This window comes from Triturus cristatus, chromosome 9, assembly GCF_964204655.1.
Source record: "Triturus cristatus chromosome 9, aTriCri1.1, whole genome shotgun sequence".
NCBI classification, from domain to species: domain Eukaryota; kingdom Metazoa; phylum Chordata; class Amphibia; order Caudata; family Salamandridae; genus Triturus; species Triturus cristatus.
Genome location: NC_140592.1, coordinates 1,225,276,644 through 1,225,298,784, shown reverse-complemented (window position 1 = coordinate 1,225,298,784; position 22,141 = coordinate 1,225,276,644). Strand labels below are relative to the sequence as shown.

The following is a 22,141-nucleotide window of genomic DNA, read 5'->3' as shown; positions in this document are numbered from 1 at the left end:
GGAAGGTCTCCCATCCTGCATGCAACACAGGCACCCTTGCACCATGGTGCAAGGGTGCCTGTGTTGGCACTAGGCAGCCAAAAGGGCATCAGCGCAGGAACAAGGACAGGTATGCACCGTATTCTTTGAAAGACAGCACATTCTTGCCCTTTCCCTGTAATGCAGTGCAGCGCAGCAGGTGACTTGCAGCGCTGCACTGCATGACATTTTCATAAATATGCCCCATAATGCCTAGGATGGCTGATACTACTTATACACAGGACCACTTGTTCTAGTTTCTGGCAGACGGATGGCAGATGAACGCTTGTGAACTTTAGTGAAGGACGCGGATCCTCCGCTAAGGTGGAGCATCACCGTCGTCCCCTGCCAGCAGCCTAAAAATGTGAAAATAAAACATGTTTATTATCGTTTTTTTCCCTTCCCGGGCTGAGTCTTTGTTTCGGGGTCATCGGGGGAGGAGTGGGGAGTGGTGGGGACTGTTGTCAGTGCGCATGTCGGTTTGGCCGGCCGTCTTAGGAGGGCCAAACCAACATGGGCACTGAGCTGTCTCCAACCCGAGCTGCGTTGCCGGGTTGGAGACAGCAGGCCCAGGCTCCCAGTCTCTCTGAGAATGCAAATTGAGGGTGCTCAGGCCAATCCTGACGCTGCTCTCATGCTGCCAGCAGCATGAAAGCAGCGTCAGGATTGGTGGCAGTGGACTCTGGAAACCTGAGCAGCATGAGAGCAGCATCTGGATTGGCTCGGGGGAGTCTGGGAGCCTGTGCCTGCAGTGGACTGGAGCCAGCGAGGAGCAGAAGAGCAGGATGTGGCAGGTCAGTTCATTTTTATGTTTTTTTTGTACTTTCATCCGTCGCCCTCCCATCCCCCACTCTTCCCTGACACCAGCCGCTCCTGGCTCAGGGGTCAGAATCCAAGGTACAACATTTCAGGAGGCCAGATGAGGGAATTGGGATGTTGCTGAAATCCTGGACACCTTTACCATAAAAAAGATTTGAGAAAATGAGAAATAATAACTGAGCCTGGAATAGCAATTCGCAGCTGGCATCAGAAAAAGCCAGTGAGAGAATAAGGACAAAAGTTCTCTTGAGAGAAGTGGTTTACTCTTTGTCTTGAACTGAAGTTATGTTGCAAGGCACATTTATCTTGTTATATGTACAAGTAATAATAATAATAATCCACATTTGTAAAGCACAAACAATCACCCGTAAGGGTCTCTAGGCGCTGGGGGTGGCCGGGAAGATTAAGCAAGCTATTGCCCAGAGTCACATGGTGCTGGGCTAAACTGGCGCTGGGGATCGAACCGTGATTCCCAGATTCCGGAGTCAGTCGCCCTGGCCACGGTGCCACACCTCTTCCACTAAAGACCAAGTAAACAGCAATATAGTGGACTGTGCACAAGCTATTCTAGCAGTGGCCAAGTTGAATGTAAAAATGGCCACCAGCCTTACTTACTTTCCCAACAGTACGACTATTTTTACCCTGACAACCATCACCAAAAAGAGGATGTACCATAATGGCCAAACCTAACAACTTTGGAACTGGGGAACCAGGTTTGAGTCTTGGTATCCGCTCACCATCCTGTCATTCTAGGCAAATCATTTAATCTTCCTGGAACACAAGAAAAACAACCTCAAAAATAAATGTGACCGTGTGTGATGTAACTGGTGATCATGTAAAGCGCTCCAATACCTTTGGGTCTAGTTTATACTATATAAAGCTGCAAAAAAACTCTTTCACCATTTTAAAATTCTATGTCCAGGAAATGACCCTGAACTACTGTGATGTGGGGCACCACACCTCTACACACCCACGAAGACTGCCTCACCCCCACCATCATGGGCGTGAACTGAGCTGGGATAATTGGCAGCAGCTCAGTGGTGATGAGTGAACCAGCCTAAGGAGCACTCCAGATGTCTGGGTGACAGAATCCTGCAGTATCAGCCTACCTTAGCACCCCCTGATGAGGTAAGAATAGAAGGGATGACTTGGGAACTTGCATGAACTGCCTTAAGTAAATGTGGATTCTGCCTAATAGTTGTGTTTAAGCTGCTCTCGGAACATTGTAATGAATCTTGCGCATTGGGAAAGGCCTTATATAAAGCGCTCTGACACCTTTTGAGGCTAGTTCATGCTTTATAAAATTCTGAATGAGAAATAACGTGATCTCGCCCCATAGTTCAGATAAGGATGTTGTTGACTTACAGTCCATAGAGAAGAGAACATGCAGCCTCATGGGCCCAACAACCACAGGGGATCTTTGCAACCAAGATCCAAGTCTTACAATTCAAGCACTGCCCACCCCATACTGAACTTTACAAAGTGGTTTGTATCATACCCAAAATGTTGAATAGCAAAAAGAATCACAACATTACACACTGATGTTTATAAATCTATTTTATGCTTTTGTAGACCATCTGCCTTGGACAACTGGTAAAAACACATGTTGCTTAAATCCCAAGAGGCCCAAACTGTACCTCAAAACAAGTCTGCCAGGTAACAGTGGGATTCAGTGACTTGTGCAAGGGCCAGACTTGGGGAGGGGGAGGGGGTTAAAGTTGAGAAAAGCTTTGCTTCATTTGAATAGAAAACTGTGGAGATATTGGTTTACAAAAAACATCTTTATGAAAACAATGTCTTTGATAACAGACTGCAACAGTCGTGGTGAAGGCAGAGCTTCCAGTGGAGATATGTCGGAGAGTGGCAATACTGCCAAGTACGTGCAGAGACTGCTGCCCGTCAGCCTATGCGTTGTATATGTTCTCGCGGTTCATGACGATGAGAGGCAGCAGTGTTAACAAGTCCCACAGTGACCAAGGCCAGGACTTATAAAGACCAGCAAATTGTCCTAGTTGGCAAATACTTCAAGGCATATTCCCATCCTCCAGGTGTCCAAAGCTGCATTGCAAGGCGGTTAAACCTCTCAATGTCTATTGATGGGGGCTCGTCAGGCATTCAGTTGTGTGGCGAATGATTTAAACAGATGCAGTTTCATGCCAACTATTAAAACGTCCACCCAGAATTTGCAGTTGATGTATTTTGCTCTTAGCGTTGTTTTGCCAACTTTTGAATTGCGTACAAGCACAGTTTTTGTCCTTATAATCCAATCGATATTAACCAGTTCAACAAAATATGAACAATTCATGTTGGAATTGTTGACCAAACCCACCTCATTTACTCATTTTTCATGATGAATGATGTACATTTTGTCCAAATGGATCACCTTTGACCCATGGATATCAACAACATACACATGACGAGTTTATGACAATGTTTGTTAACAATACATATCTATGCTCTAAAAAAGAGATTGATGTTTTAACCACAACTTATAAACAGTTTGATTTGACATTGTTACCCGTGTCCATTTTTTGAATAATTTTGAGACAATGACTAACCTGTGAATTTTTGACATTTTTTATCTTCTCCATACATGGCGATCAGTAACACGTTCATCCAAAATAGATGGAATGTTGACAGCGATAAATTCTAAACTTGTTGATTTTTAATTTACACTAAACACAGCCCTCCACGTCGGTATTGCAGACCATCATTAACACATTTAGTCATGACTAACAAACAGCCATGACAGTAAACAACATACACACGGTAAACCTTTGATTTCTTTTTTTTCTTTTTTACAATAAGTTGAAAAGTTTAAAAACCATGCATTTATATTTTTTCCAAAATTGTATACCATTCAGTTTGGCATTATTGGCAGAATTCAGTAGTAAATTAGTAATTGACCTACTATTACCATGGATATTGGCACCACACACACAATAAAAGAAAAGAAATATTATTTGGCCGCAATCATTTCAAGACTCTGTGAACCTTGTTTTTTTTTGGCAATATGTCAAGTGAACCATTTTAAAAATGCTGACCATAATCAAGTAATTTAGTAGCACTTAACAATTATTATCCTGTTATTGCTGGTGATTTTGAATAATCTCAGTTAGGGTCTATCCAATGAACTCTTGAGAAACATCTGAATATTCAACAAGAATAAGCGGAGTTTCCAACCCCTTCGATTTTGACATCATTAGAACCATTCATTGAATTCATTCATTTTGCTTTTGCTGACCATCACACACTCATAAATTAATATCTGAAAAAATGATAACTTATCAGCTGTGAATCTTCTACCAATTTATCAATATTCATCAATAAAGAAAACAAGATTCTTAAGACATTGTTTAAGGTACTTTTAACAACAACTGAACATTTGAGTTTGGCAAATTTGGACATCTTCAGTTTATTTACTATATTTGACAAGGGCTAGTGTGTGAATTTTGGCACATACATTGAACTCCCCCCTTGGATATGAGCAGCAAAGTCAGTGTTTAAACTTCCATAAGTCCAATATTTTATATCCACTTATATAATGAACTTGGACACAGCTAAGCATTTTTTATATATTTGATGAAGATCAGTTATTCATTTCAAGTCTTCATCGGAGAAATGGTCTATGGCCCAGTCTGAATATCCCCAAACTAAGTCACAACTTCATTAAAAAAAAATAATAACAGAGTATGCTCTGAATTTAAATGTTTAATGGCTGTTATTTCTCAACCTGTACGTTCAGGTCAGTGATAGATGTGTGAAAGAAATACTGTCCCAATTTTTATTTGCAGAGAGCAGACAAGATTGACAAATAAGATACATGAAAATAAAGTTCATTGTCAGCATTTTCTCTTCTCCAGTAAAGTTTGTTTCATGTAATCACCATGGTTTGCATGGTCTCTTTCCCGCCAGTGTCCTCACAGTCTGCTGTGCTTTTTAGGATTATCCGCATTCTTATGTCCAATCCACGATTGGAAAGTTTGACCTGATCGTGTGAATCAGGATCAAGGAAATTCTGCCTGTGGATCCATTTATTGCTCAGACTACGCTCCAATTATCAGCATATTAAAACTTTGTTAATTCGTCTCACAATGTGCAGATTGAGAACCAAGATGAATGTCAGGATTAAAGCCCAGATTACAGGTTTGGCAATTCAGCCACTGCACTAGATCTCTTTCCACTTCTCTAATTCCTTCCATTCACTTTTTTCTTTTCTTAATTCCATTTCTTTATCCATTCGTTCCTCTCCTTCCTAACTTCATTTTTATTTATCACCTACTGGACCGCCCAAGCTGACTGGATGCAAAGACCTATTGTGAATTTATAGTGGGTTTACAGCCCACCCATTGCTTACCATTGGTTGACTTTATTGTCACTCATTTGCTAGTATTTTAATTTGTTGGCTTGGCTTTCTCTTCTCGTGTTTGTCCCGCCCCAGAGCATATGATCATTTTAATTGTCTCACTTGTATTCTTCGACTGCTTACATTTAGGGAAATGCTAATTTATTTTTTATTCAGCCCTCCGTGTTAGAGAGTGTATTTTGTAGCTATCTCTTTCTTGTTTACTACTTGCTTCACCCCTCCAAACAGCACCACACTGTATTGTGCCTCATCCCTCCCAGCTTGTCTGTAAAAACAGAGCAATGGTATATTTGTGCTGGGGTATGGCTAAAGAACAGACGTTATGGATTATTTTAGTTTTATCTCCTGCTTTCCACGTATTGCATGAAAGCAGAAGTATTAGCACATGAAAGCTTTTATGGTGCTGGGGAAGGGCCATCTGCTGCACTCACTCAGGTGGAGTCTGTGCAGATGGTGTACATAGCATGACACTTCACCTGAAGGCCCATAAATCTTCTCTCCAGGTTACTGCAGAGAACCATTTGGCTGGATCCTGTAGTAAGAAAATTAAGGCTTGGCAAACGCTTTACTTTACTAGCTTTTTCTTTTGAAACTCTTTTTAGAGTTTTGTGTGTGAAAAGAATTTGAAAATCGAAACTGTGACATTTATACATATTGAAACATTGAATTCAATGTACAGTTTTGAGATACCATAAGATATGTTTTGCTTTTTCTCCACTATTTAGGATTTTTTGTTTTTTTAAAACAATATTTTACAGACAAACATTGGCAAAGCCAACAGCTCAGCACTTGCATTATAAAGGTGATACCAATCAACACTGCAAATGCTTGTTCTCTATATCTTCCCTTCTCTTTATAAACTCTTTCTCTTTCCTCTTGTTCTCTCATACATCCTTTTCTCTTTCTCTGCCACCTTTCTTCTTTACTTTGTTCTTCCTGTCCTCCCTTCCTCATCTCCAGCTCTTTTCCACTTCCTTTACTTTTTTAGATCCTTCAGTCCGTCACTACCATTTCTTCTACTGTTTCTAGAGGACACCCAATCAGCAGGCATTGGTGTCACTTGACAGGTCTCTGCACCTTTAAAACAAGCTATGACCTCAGGTGAGATTAACCGCTGCTCTATTAATGCCCCTGCCCTGTTGCAGACATGTGCCTGCAACCAAGATGCTCTCACAGGCTGAAACTCGGTGGTCAGACTCAGTCTTTCATCCTTTCTAACACAAGAAAATGCCTGTGCTTAACAATGCTAACGCAGGTCATCAGCGGCATTTGTGGTGTGCACCATACGCAGATGCATTATGTTCTGAAGTTGTTGTGTATTGTGTGAGCCATAAGTTGCCGACACCTGTTCTCCACTAGCCTCTCTGCAGGAGAAGTACCAGGTGGGGAATGGGAGAACCTACCTTTGAAATGTCTAGTCAATGATGGACAGTTGGTGGTCAGCATCAATAGCCCTGAAGAGCTTGGTTGGGTGGGCTGCATGTCACTCAGCTTAGGGCGGGGTCTTTGCTCTTATTCAGCCTGAAGAATGTGCAAATACAGTAAGGAAGCGTTTGGTGTGGACCAATCAGTAGGTTTGGCTTTCAACAGACTTGTCGGAGTTCAGCAGTATATTTTTCCATCTTTTTATAACCGACTAGTGCAATGGGGAGGGGACTAGCGTAATATTTATTGTGCACGGGGACACTTTTGCCCTTCCTAAACCCATTGGTTTTAGTCAGGTGACCTTGATTTACAGATTCCAAATACCAAATAAAGGGTTTTCACATCTCCCTCCCACCTAACTGCATGTGAAACATAACATGCGGACCAGCCAGGACCTCTGAATTCATCCTCCCTGGCCAGACTCACCGCACGCTTTGTGCTTTCCTGGCCACTGCCAACATCTGGATAGAGCACAAAGCGACCGCCCTCAGCCCTTAAATAGTCACATCTGTTAACTGAGCCCAACCCACATTTTGTTTCCAAATTTTAGTCCTCAGCAGTTTATGATTTGTGATTTTTCCTGACGGTTCTGTCACCTATTTGCCATTTGATCACATTGAACCCTCTGATTTTTAGTTGATCACAGCCAGTCCAAGAATGCCCAGAAACAAGTGGTACATTTGTTCACTGGAGCCCTGGTCAGCTCAAAGAACATGTCCCTGTCTCCCCTCTTTTCCAACTAGAGAAATGTACAATATCAGACTGCAGGAGGCATCCAGAGTCTATGACTCACAGAAAGAGAAGGCAACGACCAGCTGCTCCCATTATCAGGAAAGGAGAAGAAACTGCACTATTGTTTTTAACAAGCTTTGCTGGTGTCTGTTCCTAGTGGCGAGTGCTGTGAGGGTCCCAAGGTGGTCCCAATGGGATGCTAGAGTCCATTGGCCCGATTCACAAAGGTAAAGTGAGATGAACGTCTAACTTACGACTTTCGGAATTCACAAAGGGCTTTTACGAGTAGTAAGTGAGACTTTTGCCTCAGTTAAACTTCAGTTTTGGTCTTAAGTGTAACTGAGACCAAGGACTTTTGGTCTCAGTTCAACTTAAGACCAAAACTTAAGTTTAACTGAGGCAAAATTCTAACTTTACTACTCGTAAAAGCCCTTTGTGAATTCCGAAAGTCGTAAAGTTAGACGTCTGTCTCAGTTTACCTTTGTGAATCGTGCCCTATGTGTCTGAGGAGCCGGAGGAACAGGAATGAAGGGCAGCGCTTCCAGAACAGGAAGAATAAAAACAAAGCCGGTGTGAAAAGGAGAAGGCGGCAAGTTCGAGACTTCTGCCAAAACATGGCTCAGCGAGAGGCCTGATGGAGCTGGCGGCAACATCGCCATCTATCAAGAGACCTCAAGGAGCTGCATTTGGCAGACTTGTGTCGTTGGGTTCCGCATAGTTATTGGCAGCAGTAGAAATGTTAATGACTTCAGATGCTTGGACATTTGGTAATATTTCCGTTTCTGAACAGAGCCAGCAGAAAACACTCATATCTGCTACAGTCTGCTCACCACACACCGCCCTGCACATCTGCAACAAGGAACTCCAACATCTGGAAACTAACAAGGGGGGGAGCTCCCTGGTAAGATTGTATATCCTCAATTTCTCACTGCACCCTCATTCTGGACTTAGCCCCCATTACAAAGGATACCCCGATGCTGGGTGATGTGTAAGTGGCTGAGTGGCGTTCATGTTCCCCCTGCATGGGGGATGTTTCTCAAATGTTTGGGGTGGTAACTTTTAAGCACAGCTGGAAGTGGCTAGCTGGGAGGAAGCCACATTGCCAAGAGACTCAGCGGATGGGGCAGGTTAGGAAGATGAACTGCAGGGGACTAGTTACTACTAAGAAAGGTGTGTTTGCACATTACTGTGCATCACCTTGTAAATATTCTGGTGTTTATGCAGAGCCGGACGTCCTTTTCATTGGATGCCAGGGTACTTTAGGGTGAGTTAAGCAGTATTTTGTAGGCAGTGTCGAAGTGTGTACATTTTGGGGGCGTGTCCGGCTCTCCTAATATGCTGGTGTGCCAGACCCAAACTGTGGTGCCTCTGACGTCATAAGCTCGACCTGCAATAGGCGCAGCTGGAGAGCCTCCTCTTTCTGCTCTCCTGGCCCTAAGTAAGAGAACTGGGATTTAACTAGTCTGCTGGAACTTGACCTAAGTAAGAGAACTGGGATTTAACTAGTCTGCTGGAACCTGACCTAAGTAAGAGAACTGGGATTTAACTAGTCTGCTGGAACTTGACCTAAGTAAGAGAACTGGGATTTAACTAGTCTGCTGGAACCTGACCTAAGTAAGTGAACTGGGATTTAACTAGTCTGCTGGAACCTGACCTAAGTAAGAGAACTGGGATTTAACTAGTCTGCTGGAACTTAACCTAAGTAAGAGAACTGGGATTTAACTAGTCTGCTGGACCTTGACCTAAGTAAGAGAACTGGGATTTAACTAGTCTGCTGGAACCTGACCTAAGTAAGAGAACTGGGATTTAACTAGTCTGCTGGAACCTGACCTAAGTAAGAGAACTGGGATTTAACTAGTCTGCTGGAACCTGACCTAAGTAAGAGAACTGTGATTTAACTAGTCTGCTGGAAGGTAAAATAGGCGATGCCACAACACTTCCGGTGCACTGACAGAGCACACATAACCCAACAAAGCAGCAAAGTTGCTTTAAAATAACCTTTCTTAAGGTTCTATTCTGACAACATAGGACAGTGCATGAACATTTGATTTGGGACACCATAAAAGGGAAGTGTTTTAATGGACTGTCCTTCACAGTAAACTGGTGCTAATAAACTTTGAAGAATTCCTATTTTTTTTTTTTACACAAAATGTATTTTGTTCTTGCTGTCCCATAGGGTGAAAAAGAAATAGCGTGGGATTTTTGTTGGCCAAACATTGATACACTTTCCTTTGAAATCTCAACCCGATTCCCAAAATGGAGAACATGATATTGCAAATGCGAACCTGGGGCTCTGTATGAAAACCTTCTGCGGACCTGGCAAAATGCTCAATTCTTCTGTTGAACTATCCAACCTGCGGAAGTGCCATTAGGTCTGCAGGTGGAATTTTGGAATTTTATGAATGACACAACCGGAGGATTCTCTTGCGTCAGAGTGCAACTGACATCAATTTTACTAGATATATTAATGATGCGGAATGTTAAAGGCCCTCTGGATCCATCCAATGTGTCAATGAGCCTGACTCTTAAAGGTGGTGTTGTACAAACTCACTAATTCTTCAGCAGAGATTCGCGTTGATCTGTAGATGTTGTTGTTGTTATTAGCTGCACAGATATCAATGATGTAAAATATTCTGTGATGTCATTGCTGGACTGTATGGTCCAAGGTGATTTCCCTTCCCTTCTAAACGTGTAGTCGAAATTCAGAATATTACGTCAATTACAGAAAACTCAGCAATAACCTTCACCATCAGCAAACAGCAGTAGCAAAGGCAAGAGATTTTCTGTCAACCTAGCACCTTTTTGAGGGAAGAGGTGCTGGTGTGGAGTTTGTTACATGCCAGGCATGTGCCTGGCACACCTGTCTTTGCCTACGCCCTATGGGGCTTATATACAAGTCCATTGCGCCGCCGGTGCGTCTCTTTTAATATGTGAAAAGTGATGTACTGGCCATGCAAATAAGCCCCTGTGAGCCTTCCTCTGTCTGTTAGAGGTAGTATTCAGTTTCTTTTAAGAGGTGGGAGGGTTGGCATTTGGTGGTCTGACAGCCACTCCTCAGAAGGAAACATGCACCACACAGGCAGAAGACAGACTTCTGAAGCTGGTGCTGTCTGCTGTTGCCAACATGTTATCCCAGCATGGCAGCTGCCTGCAACAAAGGGGGCCACCTCGGTGGGAAAATGTGCACAATGCACATTTCACCACGTTTGATCTGTCTGACATGATGGAACTGCTGTCACAAATGTGAATAAATGAAATGCGTCCCCAATATGGGCTACATTTTCAGCACTCACCGTACAAATGCCACTTAAGTGCTTGGAGTTTTCTGCAATCAGAGTCATTTTTAGGGTTTTCTGTGCAATACTGACATGTTCTACACAGTGGTCTTGTCCAGAAGTGGCACCACCAGAAAGGCTGGCATAAGTACAACATAAATTGTGTGACCGGTCCGAAGTCATTTCCAGTGGCACTCAACATGAGACCAAGCGCTCTCATGTGGATGGACAGGACAGGCAGCATCCTTTGGCCGATGTCCCATTACTTTCCACATCTACATCCAACGTAAATGTCGTCAGTAGTAGTAAGTTGATTTGTGGCCGGGTCGAGATGTACAGCCTAACGAGGGTGCTGGGACAAATGAGGCCCGTGTGGTAATATCACAATATTACCATGTGGTTATTCCCTTAGAGACACAAGTGACTGAGCACCATAAATAATTGTCTCCCTAAAAAACAAACAAAATGGACATTTAACTTTTTTTTCATCCTTTCTGAGTCATCAAATCAAATATGTATATCTCGCGAAGTACAAAACATTGGTTTTAACAGATATAATTAACCCAAGAGCAACAGTGTCCTACAGCGCTCTTAGCATGTAGGTATGTATCAAAACACATGTATAAGGAACACTTTGTTGTAGGTTTCCAGCTTGCTTGCTTCAGTCTGGAGGAAGAACCAGTGCTTAACTGGTTCACTCACACGGGATACGCGGGATAGGGTCTCCAAAGGATGCTTCTTGCTAGGAGTCCACCTTGGGAAAGATACTAACTTTATTGTTGCGGCTGACCTTGCGGGCCGCTTTGCATTTGGGCTGCTTGGTCTGTATGAGTTCCTCTGGCGTGTTGCCCAGGGGTGGCAACAGCCGCTTCTTACTGTTACGGTTCTCAGACAGCCACTGAGGCGGCAACTCGAAGGGGCCAAACCCAAACTGCATGGAGTACTTGTCGTTGAGCATCTCCTCCTCAGTAGGCATGGCTGGGGCCACCTGGGCGGAGGAATCAGCACAGTGTGGGACGAACTTCTGCACAAGAGTCTGCTCTACCTCCACGCTGGTGCTGGGGATCTCCGTGGCCTTGTAGTCACTGGAGCCCACGGATTTGGTTTCGTTCTCCTCCTCATCCTCAGTGGACTTGAATATCTGTTGCTGTCCAATATGGAACATCTCGAGAAGTTGACTCCCCGATCTCACGCTGGGCTCCAGGTTGACCTCAGCCATTCCGCCCGAGCTGACGGTGTTCCTCCTGCTGTACCGCCGGTGCAGCTGGACTATGGTCCCCACCAGGCACTTGCGCACAGACTTGTTCACAGTCAAGAAGAGCAAAGGGTTAGTCAGCAGAGAGACCTTGGGCAGCCAGATGGCAGTGAGCAGGAGGAACACCGAGATCTCAGAAATGTTGAGGATAGTGCGATAAATGACCAAGGTCAAATAGGGGACACTGCAAATGATAAAGACCATCACCATGGAAAGCAGCATGGAATGTAGCTCCGCCTCGCGTTGGGAGACGTAGGGGATGGAGAGGGTATTCTGGGGCGTCCTTAGGGCTGCTATGATGACTTTTTTCTTCTGACTGGCACTCAGAGCCCGACGAATGAGGAGCATGAAGAAGAAGACGGCCACTACTGGAACGATGACCGTGGTGACATTGTAAATGATGACATACAACAGGTGGCCCAGGGAGTAGCCCAATGACTCTGTGCAGGTAGACATGGCATATATGTCCGTCACATTGGTCACAGCGAAGACGGGGAGGCTGGCTATCACTGCGTGGACCCAGATATAGATGATCAAATCCCGGGCCTTGGCATCCGATATCTTGCGTTCTAATGGATATAATACTGAGTAATATCTGTGAATAGAAGAAAGAAAATATTAATATTCATGCAATACAGGCAAACTGACATAGCTGTATTGACGGTATACCTCTGTCTGTGCACACTATGGGCCTCATTTACAATGATTTGGCACAGGGCAGCGCCCCGACTCTTTTTGCTGCACTACACTACACCAAATCAAAAGGGCAGCAATGCACCATATTTACAAGATACGCTGCATTCCTGTCCTTTTAGCCAGCACCGGTGCAATATTTGGTGCCTAGCGCCAGCTCAGGCACCCTTTCACCATTGTGCAAGGATGTCTGTGTTGTTGACAGGATTGTTTTTGTGCAGGAAGGGGCACCTTTCTGCACAGAAACAATCCATGGAGACCTTTTCCTCTTTCTATGTGAGTTGCAGAATGCAGCACTCATAGAAAGAGGAAAAAAGGAGGAGAAATAAGTATATTTCTCATTGGGACGCCTGCCCTGGGGAGGCGTACAGTTTTGATGCATTACTAGGTTTACAGATCCTTGTAAATCTGGGAATGCGTCAAAGTCGGTGGGTGTTGCGGGGATACTCCCACCGCATCACCCATGAAATGGTTCCCTGTCGTAGTGTAAAGTAATGCAGTGACTAGCGCTATGTTGCATTACACCATATCTACAAGGCCATGAGCCCCTATGTTTGTTCAAAGTGCTTAACAGTGCCGATACCTCGTAGGGCACCAAAGGAAATTTGAAACACAAATATTGATGGTAGCAAAATGAGTAAGTTCAAAAACAACAATTGATGTACAGAATGCAGAACAATGTCATACATTTACCCCAGTACAGAGATCTGGGCCCAAATCCATCGTTTTTTTGCGCACCATGTCATTCCAGTTTGGACCCAGCCATATGCAAATCAGTCTTGACCCTGTGCCCAATGGGAGCAGTCCAGCCCGAACTGCCAGGCCAGGTCCTCTCTGGACTGGAACCAAGCATCCTAGGACTGGTTTCGGGGTTTCACCCCTCTTCAGAAAAATGAGTAGGAACATTGCACAACGCTTAAGAGATCAGAGGGCAAGATTATAAGCATTTTGCCCTTTGTAGTATGTATGAGGTAAAGCTGTCTTGGCCTTACTGTGGAGAATTCAACTGGTGGGTATATCAGCAATCTGCCAAGATTGACACTTTACTTGGCAGGAGTCAGCAGTGTTATGAACCCCAATGTACCCCAATATAGGCCTAGGTAGTTACACGATCTTTTACCTACATCTATCCTACCATTTTTTTACATACGGGTCTGGAGCTGACCTTTTACCTAGTTAGGTGCTACATGACTGTCGTGTGGTTTTCTCCGAAAACTAGCCTCATGTATTATGCATGAGGATTCTCAGTATCACAGCAGGATTACCATCTTCTGCATAATAACTCTGTATTAGGGTCACCTCTATCGTCATCCTTGCCCGACATGCCCATAGTACACTTCTAGGTAGAATATTGGATGCTACCTTTTGGGATATAAGCGCTACATCTTCGCTGGGCATCCCAGAGGAGAAAGACTTCCATGCTGACACGCTGACACGAGACATTGAGGTTCCTGCATGCAGACTCTCCAGCACGCAGTGGTCTGACATCCCTTTCGGGTTGTCCATCTCGAGACGGGCCCTTCGCTCTCCCACATCCGGTGATGGGGTTGGCTCTATCCTAAGGGGATTCCTGGCTATACACCTACATACATGCTAGGTACACTTACGTACATCTAGCTAGGGTTTGCATTGCAGGAGTATGCGTTATTACTGTTATGTCTATATATGCCTGCATATATTCATTGTTTTAGCACTATGGTAGAATTCTACCTTTTCTCTACTCTACTGGTGCTCATAATCGTATATATCTGTTTCTGTCTCATGGATGTTGCAGCACACATATTTTATACAAGAATGACGCTGGTTCAATAAATACTTATTGAAGACGTCCCCACCGTTTATTCTGTGTATCTCTGAGACTAAGGGCACGAGTGACTGAGCGAAAAGTACTGTACAGTTTTCCACGATCCCTGAGGGGTCAGGGTTGTCATGCTCGATAGTTGCCAGAAACTATTCGCTCCTTGGTAAAAGGGGCTCATAGTGGCACTGTGAGCTAGCTGGTCTACAGACTAACATATCCTTGGGGTGCCTGGAATCAGTCCGGACACCAATCCCTTAGTTTAAGTTGTCTAAACACGCAGATCCTAGATAGATTTGAAGGAACTACACGACAGCAGTGCTTACATTTACTACTTTTATTTTCTAGCACCTGAGGCAATATGGCATGACTGTTGGTGGCAGCCCTTGCTGGCGATATTTACTGCTGGTGCTAAAAATAACACGGGTGGAACACCTCATTTTCAGTATCTGCAGGCAAGTATTTACTGCTGGTGGTAAATGTAAACCCACCAGTAAAAAGTACCACTGCCCAGAAATGAATATAATAATTGAAAGGTCAGTGACAGGAGATTTGTGACAAAAACATTCCACTGTCATTAACTGAGTATGTAGTGACCATCCCTAGCCTTCCATTCATTTATTTTATTTTATTAATTATTTATTTAAATATTTACACAGTGCACTTACATAACAAAGGTCACTTAATGCCGACAGCTGAAGTTTACCTGCTAAAGGAGACAACGGTTAACAGAACAAAAATGTTTTTAAATGTTTGCTAAAATGTACGTGATTAAAGATCTAGGGCCAGATTTGTGAAAGGGTCGTGCTGCCCTAGTTCACGCAAGGTGACACAAGGGCAATGCGATCCTTAAGCCATGCAAGGCCCCCTTGTGTGGTCCTGCGTTGCTTAGTACATCTGGAGTAATGCGAGGCAGCGCAAGTCTCTGCTTTGCATTCCTCTGCACTGGGAATGCTTTATATGGGTGGAGAATGGGTGCTGCCACGCATCCACCCATTTTCTTTTGGTGCATTACCAGATTTACAGAGACAGGTAAACCTGGCAATGCATCATAATGCTGTGGTGACATTGTTATGCATTCTGTCCATCAACTGTTGTTTTTGCATTTGTTACCCCGAGTGGGACAGGTATGTCCAGACATGGATCCCGTGCTCTCCATGCCACTGGAATCAAGCTATCCTGGCTGAAGAGGGGTGAAACCCTGAAACCGGTCCTAGGATGCTTGTTTCCAGTCCAGGGAGGACCTGGCTTGGCAGTTCGGGCTGGACTGTTCCCATGAGGCACTGGGTCAAGACTGATTTGCATATGGCTGGGTTCAAACTGGAATGGCATGGTGAGCAAAAAAAACGATGGATTTAGGCCCAGATCTCTGTACTGGGGTGAATGTATGACATTGTTCTGCATTCTGTCCATCAACTGTTATTTTTGCATTTGTCACCCCGAGTGGGACGGGTATGCTCAGATGTGAGTCCCGTGCTCTCCATGTCACTGGAATCAAGCTATCCTGGCTGAAGAGGGGTAAAACCACGAAACCGGTCCTAGGATGCTTGTTTCCAGTCCAGGGAGGACCTGGCTTGGCAGTTCGGGCTGGACTTTTCCCATGAGGCACAGGGTCAAGACTGATTTGCATATGGCTGGGGTTCAAACTGGAATGGCATGGTGAGCAAAAACACGATGGATTTAGGCCCAGATCTCTGTACTGGGGTGAATGTATGGCATTGTTCTGCATTCTGTCCACCAACTGTTGTTTTTGTATAATTCAAGGTTCCTGGTGTTTTCCTACCCTATGTGTCTTTGCATGTAGGCTCCAGCTTAGATGATGTCTCCTCACCTCTGGAAGCTGACTGCCAGACAGACACCAGCTCTGGTTGCACAGCAATCCCCTGAGTACTCTGAGGAGCACCCCGTTCCTTGGTCATAGATGTGTTGGAACTGGAACAAGTGGGTTAGTGGGGTCCTACTTTTACACAGCAAAATCAGACAGGAGATGTCTATCCACTGTCTGAATCTTTTGAACCAGTATGGAGTAGTTCCCTTTTCAAGTGTCTTTTCCAGACTGCTGCTCAGACACAATTTTTGTGGAGAGTGATATTTCCAACAGTAGCATATTCTCCATCCTGGAGCACCCACAACAGAGGCACAAAGAGATGTGAGGTCTTTGCACCTGTCTGTCATCAACCAACTGAAAGTGTAATCGGGAAAAGACAAGAGGCTGGGCCTCTGCCAAAGGTTCCCCTCAGCTTGCATTAAGTTAACGGGTATCAAATGGCAGTGCTCTGGAGGCCTGATCCACTGCTCCTTGCCAAAAAGATATCTAAATGAATTTCTAAAGCAGCTCTGTTTCCAATCCTCTCTCTTACAGTCTCTGTCTCCTCCTGCTGCAGGAATGTCAGAAATGCACTCTCTGAGAAAACAACTTCACCTCAGTCTTGTGCAAAGGACAAGTCTGGGGTTCTCTAAAATGGATCCCACAGGCCTTCATTACTCTGGCTCACTCACACACCCCATGCGTGTAGGATACAGGCTACACACACAAAAACGTACACTTAGGATGTTAGGATTAGGAGTTTGGTAAACAGACAGAGGTGGAACTTTACATGGTGGAACAGGGGGCCTCAACTCCAGTGACACAGATAAAAAGGTCTGGTCACAGCTATCAATTCACAAACCACGTTATGCTTCTACCACCGCTCTATGTACTAAACCCACAGCAGGGAGAGTTGTTCACTACCTTTCAGTACAGGTAGGCGTGCTGCACCCTTTCGCGTCACAGGACCAGTCCAGGACCGTACTCATGCCGAAGGATTGTATACGCAACATTAGCGAGACAAGGGCCACAAATGAAAATGTATGTCATCAGATACACACAGTTTGGCAATCAAGGCAGGGGAACACAGCTATACACCATGCTGAGGACTGTTCCATCCAAATATTGAGTTTACGCTATAAGTGGAATAAAAAGTATTTGCAAAAAACGGTTGTGGGTCATGGTGAGGCGAGTGCTACCAATTTTCCTCAGGGTGCTGCGGCCTGAGACAGCAGTAGTGATGAATATATTATAAAAATGTCATCCAGGAGGATAATAAACTGCCACCACTTTGGTCATGAAATAACCACCATCTCAGAAAGTCTTTTGGTACCAAGTAAATAACATCCGCAATATCCATCGCAGCCTGAATTATCATTTAAATATTAGCTTTGCATATGAGGAAACACAATACTTTTGTCCACAAACAACTTGATATATTCTTGAAATGCACCCATACTGTTCCCCAATGGCAGCTTTCCATCTGCAGTAAATAAGTACAACCCACTCACCCACCCCCCAAAAAGTTACATTTTTTAACATATTTTATTGCCACCAAAATATAAATTTTCACTTGGGTAGATCCATTGGCTTCGTCCCCAAAGACCAACTACTCCTTTTCATAATGTACTCACCCGTGCTACTGCCCCACATGGACGCCATTTTCCTAATGTGCCCATGCACTAAAATTCCGTTTCAGGGATACAGATCCTATGCTAGTTGTAGCCGTCAAATGTTAGGGGTGACCACCTTATAACAGGGTCCCCATCAAATGCCAACGGTGCCTAAATGAACCAAAAGATACAACGATGGCCGCCTTATGCCAGGGGTCACCATAATATTGAGAATGCACATAACAAACCAAGAAAGTTCACGGTACTGCCATATGTCGAGGCTACCATAATATCTAGATTGACCATGACATTCCAAGGGGGGGCATCATACACCAGGGTCACCCTTTTGCTGAGAAAGCCCACAATATGCCAATCATGACCACCATATGCGAGGGTCATAATAATGACTAAACATCCCTCAACAATCCAAAGGAAAGTCAACTTATACCAGTGCCCCCATTGTGCCCAAGATGTTCATAATAATCCAACGAGGATCAACGTTTGTCAGGGCTACTATAATGTCTAGTTTGTCATGACATGCTGAAGAAGGAGAGCTACTTATGCAAAGTCACCATAATGGCTGGAATGCACACAACATGCCAAAGCAGGTCACCTTATGCAGGGGTCATAATGCCTGTAGTATTTGGGTGGCCAATAAAATGATAGGAGTGGTGGGTACTAGATGCCAGGGGTGGCGGCCCCTGTATAGACACATAGGCACATATGTGCAAGCATGCACACATGCATGTATACACATGAAGGCACACCGAGACACACGCGGACAATGGCAGGCACATAAAGGAATGTGCACAGAAGAGTGCACACACACACACAAATGCGAGCACCCACGTGCACAGGCACACATTACACACACCCACACACACCCACACACACCCACACACACTCTCTCTCTTTATATATATATATATATATATATATATATTACCTACTGGCGGTCGCCAGTAGGTAGTTATAGTTAGGACCACGTTTCCATAGGAAATCCGCAACATTCTATTTTGAATAACTTTGGCGCCGGTTGACGAATCCTCGCGAATTTTTCAAAATAGGTGGGGCGCTCCGCTCCGCTCCTACCCTGAAAGTCTCGGGGGGATTCGTCAAGCGGGGGCTGAGATAAAAGGGGGGTCCCAAAACGCGTTTTTCCCATGCATTTTTCCATAGGACCTTTAGACACAGCTACAGCCCGAACGGCTGAACAGAATTACTTGAAATTTGGCAGAGAGGTAGTCCTCAGGTCAAGGAAGTGCCTTTTGTAGGTTTGGTGTAAATCTGTTCAGTAGATTCTGAGAAAATAGCCTTTAAATCAATATATATATCTGAGCCAGCTTACGGTGCGCTTACGGTGCGCTTACCGTACGCGTACGGTGGCGTGCGCGAGCGCGATTCTGATTGGCCCTTAGATCTTAGTAAACATTCGAATCGGTCGAAACCAGGAAGCGGCGGCCGCCATTTTCTCTCTCGCACTCTGACAGGGGGTTGAAAAACAAAGTGCAAATCATGTAAAGGGGCTGTTTACACAGCTCCCAAGCACCTAGCCATGTCGAGGGAGTCCCCAACGATCCCCCAAGTGAAAAAAGGCAATTTTAATTTTTTCGAAAATTTCGCCGATTACGCTTACCGTACGCGTACGGTAAGAAATAATAAAAAATAAAAAAAAATATCCACATTCTCCCCACCCCGTGTGCAAAAGGTGCCAGAAGGACACCTTTTGTGCATGGCTCATCAGAGATAAACAAAACATATATTTTACCTGTCACAACGATGCTCATCATATGACCTCCATGTGCGCACGGTGCGCGAAGCGCATCGTGCGTTCATGGCCCATCTAGCGTAACGTGGGCACGCGGTGCGCGAAGCGCACCGCGTGCTCACTGTGCGCGCACGGTGCGCGCACGGAACGAACTGCGTTAAGTGGGCGCGCACGCCACAAATGGCGTAAAGTAACTTAGCATTTAAAAAAACGTACAAATTCACTGAAAAAACCATAGGTTTCACACACGTTATAGTTAGGAATTAGCATTTAAAAAACCTTGCAAATTCACTGAAAAAACCATAGGTTTCACACATGTTATAGTTAGCTGGACATTTTACTGATAAAAAACCAATGAAATTCCCCCGTTATAGTTACTGTAGGCAACTATAACTCACGCGACCGTAATCCTCTGCTGATGACATATGTCTTTATGAAAAAAAAATATTTGTAATATATGTATAGCTAAAATTTAATGGAAGAAGACATGGGCAAATAAGTGTCTAAATACAGTATTAGCATCAGCAGAGGATTACGGTCGCGTGAGTTATAGTTGCCTACAGTAACTATAACGGGGGAATTTCATTGGTTTTTTATCGGTAAAATGTCCAGCTAACTATAACATGTGTGAAACCTATGGTTTTTTCAGTGAATATATATATATATATATATATATGTGTATATTATCTACTGGCGGTCGCCAGTAGATAGTTATAGTTAGGACCTATTTTCCATAGGAAATCTGCAACATTTTATTCCCAATAAGTCTGGCGCCGGTTGACGAATCATCGTGAAATTTTCCAAACTCTTGGCCAGCTCCGCTCCACTCTTACCCTGAAAGTTTCGTGGTGATTCGTCAAGCGGGGGCCGATAAAAAAGGGGGGTCCCAAAACGCGTTTTCCCCATGCAATTTCCCATAGGATCTGTTGTCGCAGCTACAGCCCGAACCGCTGAACGGAATTACACCAAATTTGGCAGAGGTAGTCCTCAGTTCAGACTGGTACCTTTTGCATAAATGGTGTGAATCCGTTCAGTAGTTCCTGAGAAAATTAGAGTTAAAAGTGCATATATATCTGTGGCCGGGGAGGATCCGCGCACCCTACCCGCACCGTAAGCGCACCCTCCCCGAACCGAGCACGCACCCTCCCGATCACGCGCTGAATGCTAATTGGCTGTCGAGTGTCTGTCTACATTCGAAACCAGGAACTGTTGGCGGCCATTTTCTGCCTCGGTAGAAGCGAGGCTGAAGAAGCAAGGGGAATAAGTGTGTAAAACATATAAAGGGGGCAGAGTGGAAATACTCTGACCCTCTAGAGGTGCTTAGGGGGTCCCAGAAGTACCCCCTGGGGCCCCCTTTTTAAAAAAAAGAAAAAACGGCAAAGTGCGCGCAGGGTGCGCGGTTCCTATCGCGTTTGGTGCACGGATCCTCTCGCGTTGGGTGCGCGGATCCAAAAACATGGAAAAAACATATGTAAAATAAAGTTTTGAACATATAGTTAAAAAAATATTTAGAAAAATATAAAAAAAATATGTTTGAAAAACCCATTAAATTCAAATAATATTTTTTAATTTTTAAAAGAATTATTTGAAAAAATAAGTTTAAAAAATGGTGATAAAAAAGTATTTTAAAAACCCATAATTAATGAAATTGACACACTGAATTGGAAAAATATAGAAATCCAATCAAAATCATTAAACATGATATCTTTAGAGATAAGTTATAGATAGGAATTAGCATTTAAAAAACCTTTGAAATTCACTGAAAAAACCATAGGTTTCATGCACGTTATAGTTAGGAATTGCCATTTAAAAAACCTTTGAAATTCACTGAAAAAACCAAAGGTTTCAGGGGCGTTATAGTTAGGAATTGGCATTTAAAAAACCTTAGAAATTCACTGAAAAAACTATAGGTTTCAGGGGCGTTATAGTTAGCTGGACATTTCCCTCATACAAAACCCTAGAAATTACCCTGTTATAGTTAGTTCAGCTAACTATAACTCGCGCCCCCGCAATGCACTGCTGATGACGTCACATATTACATCACTCATGACATGGTCAGTGACATCACTGATGACATCTCAAATGACATCCCTGATGACATCACTGATGACGTCATCCATGTGATAAATTAGTGCATCTTCTCACACCCTAATATAACCTTTGATACACTGACTCAAAATTTCAGATGGCCATTTTGAAAACCATAGATACTCCAATACCAATAACTACATACCCACTCATTAACTCTTAGGTCTACATACACCTCCACTCACTCACCTGTACAGTCACTCATACTTACAGTCACTCCGTACAAGACTATCATATGCATTTATACACCTATATAGAGACTCACACACCGCCAATCATCCATTGAGGTACTGACACACCTAGTCAGTCGTGCAAATAATTAAACACAGTTCAATTTACTCACCTATACAGTTAAACACACTCAAGTTCACTTACTCATAAAAATAGCATCACATTCTTACGCTCTTATACAATCATTGATACAAGCACACACTCATCCATACAGCCACTCTCACAATCACACACTCTCACATATACCCACTTA

At 43.9% G+C, this 22,141-nt stretch overlaps 1 protein-coding gene across 2 annotated transcripts in view; it reads right to left on the bottom strand.

The window, feature by feature from the left end:
• Positions 1-7,855: 7,855 nt before the first annotated feature.
• GPR176 (G protein-coupled receptor 176) overlaps positions 7,856-22,141 on the bottom strand; it is a 322,827-nt gene continuing 308,541 nt past the window's right edge. For both annotated transcript variants that reach the window (XM_085628096.1, XM_085628097.1), the window contains exon 3: positions 7,856-12,485. In XM_085628096.1, coding sequence (XP_085484222.1) covers positions 11,378-12,485 — 1,108 coding nt within the window. In that variant the 3' untranslated portion in view covers positions 7,856-11,377. The remainder of the gene's footprint in view (positions 12,486-22,141) is intronic.